This window comes from Nestor notabilis, unplaced genomic scaffold, assembly GCF_000696875.1.
Source record: "Nestor notabilis isolate BGI_N333 unplaced genomic scaffold, ASM69687v1 scaffold20958, whole genome shotgun sequence".
NCBI lineage: Eukaryota > Metazoa > Chordata > Aves > Psittaciformes > Psittacidae > Nestor > Nestor notabilis.
The window spans coordinates 1643-2000 of record NW_009940828.1 but is presented as its reverse complement, the minus strand read 5'-3'; the positions used below and the strand labels follow the sequence as shown (position 1 = coordinate 2000).

The window sequence follows — 358 nt, the reverse complement described above, 5'->3', positions numbered from 1 at the left end:
CCGATACTGTCCATCCTTATTCTCTCCATTCCCAGCTTCACCAGCCGCCTCTTGAGGTGCCGCTGCTCCCGCTGCAGCTGCTCTATTTGGTGCATGGCTTTTCTGTCGTCGTCTTCAAGCTTCTGCAGGGGATGAGAGAGGAAGGCAGCCTGAGATCCCAACCTGATCCTGATCCTGAGCTCCCAACCTGATCCTGACCTCCCAGCCTGAGCCCAAGCTTCCCAGCCTCCAGCCACACGTGAAACGTCCCTTTTGCTCCCCAAGCCACCTAAACACGCCACCATCAGCTACCGAGGGGCTCCTGGCTTCAACATGGGGTGTCAAGTACATGGAATCAACTGGGTTGGCAAAGACCTTT

The 358-nt window shown here is 56.4% G+C and overlaps 1 protein-coding gene across 1 annotated transcript in view; it reads right to left on the bottom strand.

Annotated features, from left to right (window-relative positions):
- Nucleotides 1-358, bottom strand: part of MXD1 (MAX dimerization protein 1) — a gene marked incomplete at its 5' end in the record, with an annotated part of 1632 nt that overhangs the window by 319 nt on the left and 955 nt on the right. Inside the window, one exon of the mRNA XM_010020581.1 lies at nt 5-122. Coding sequence (XP_010018883.1) covers nt 5-122 — 118 coding nt within the window. The remainder of the gene's footprint in view (nt 1-4; nt 123-358) is intronic.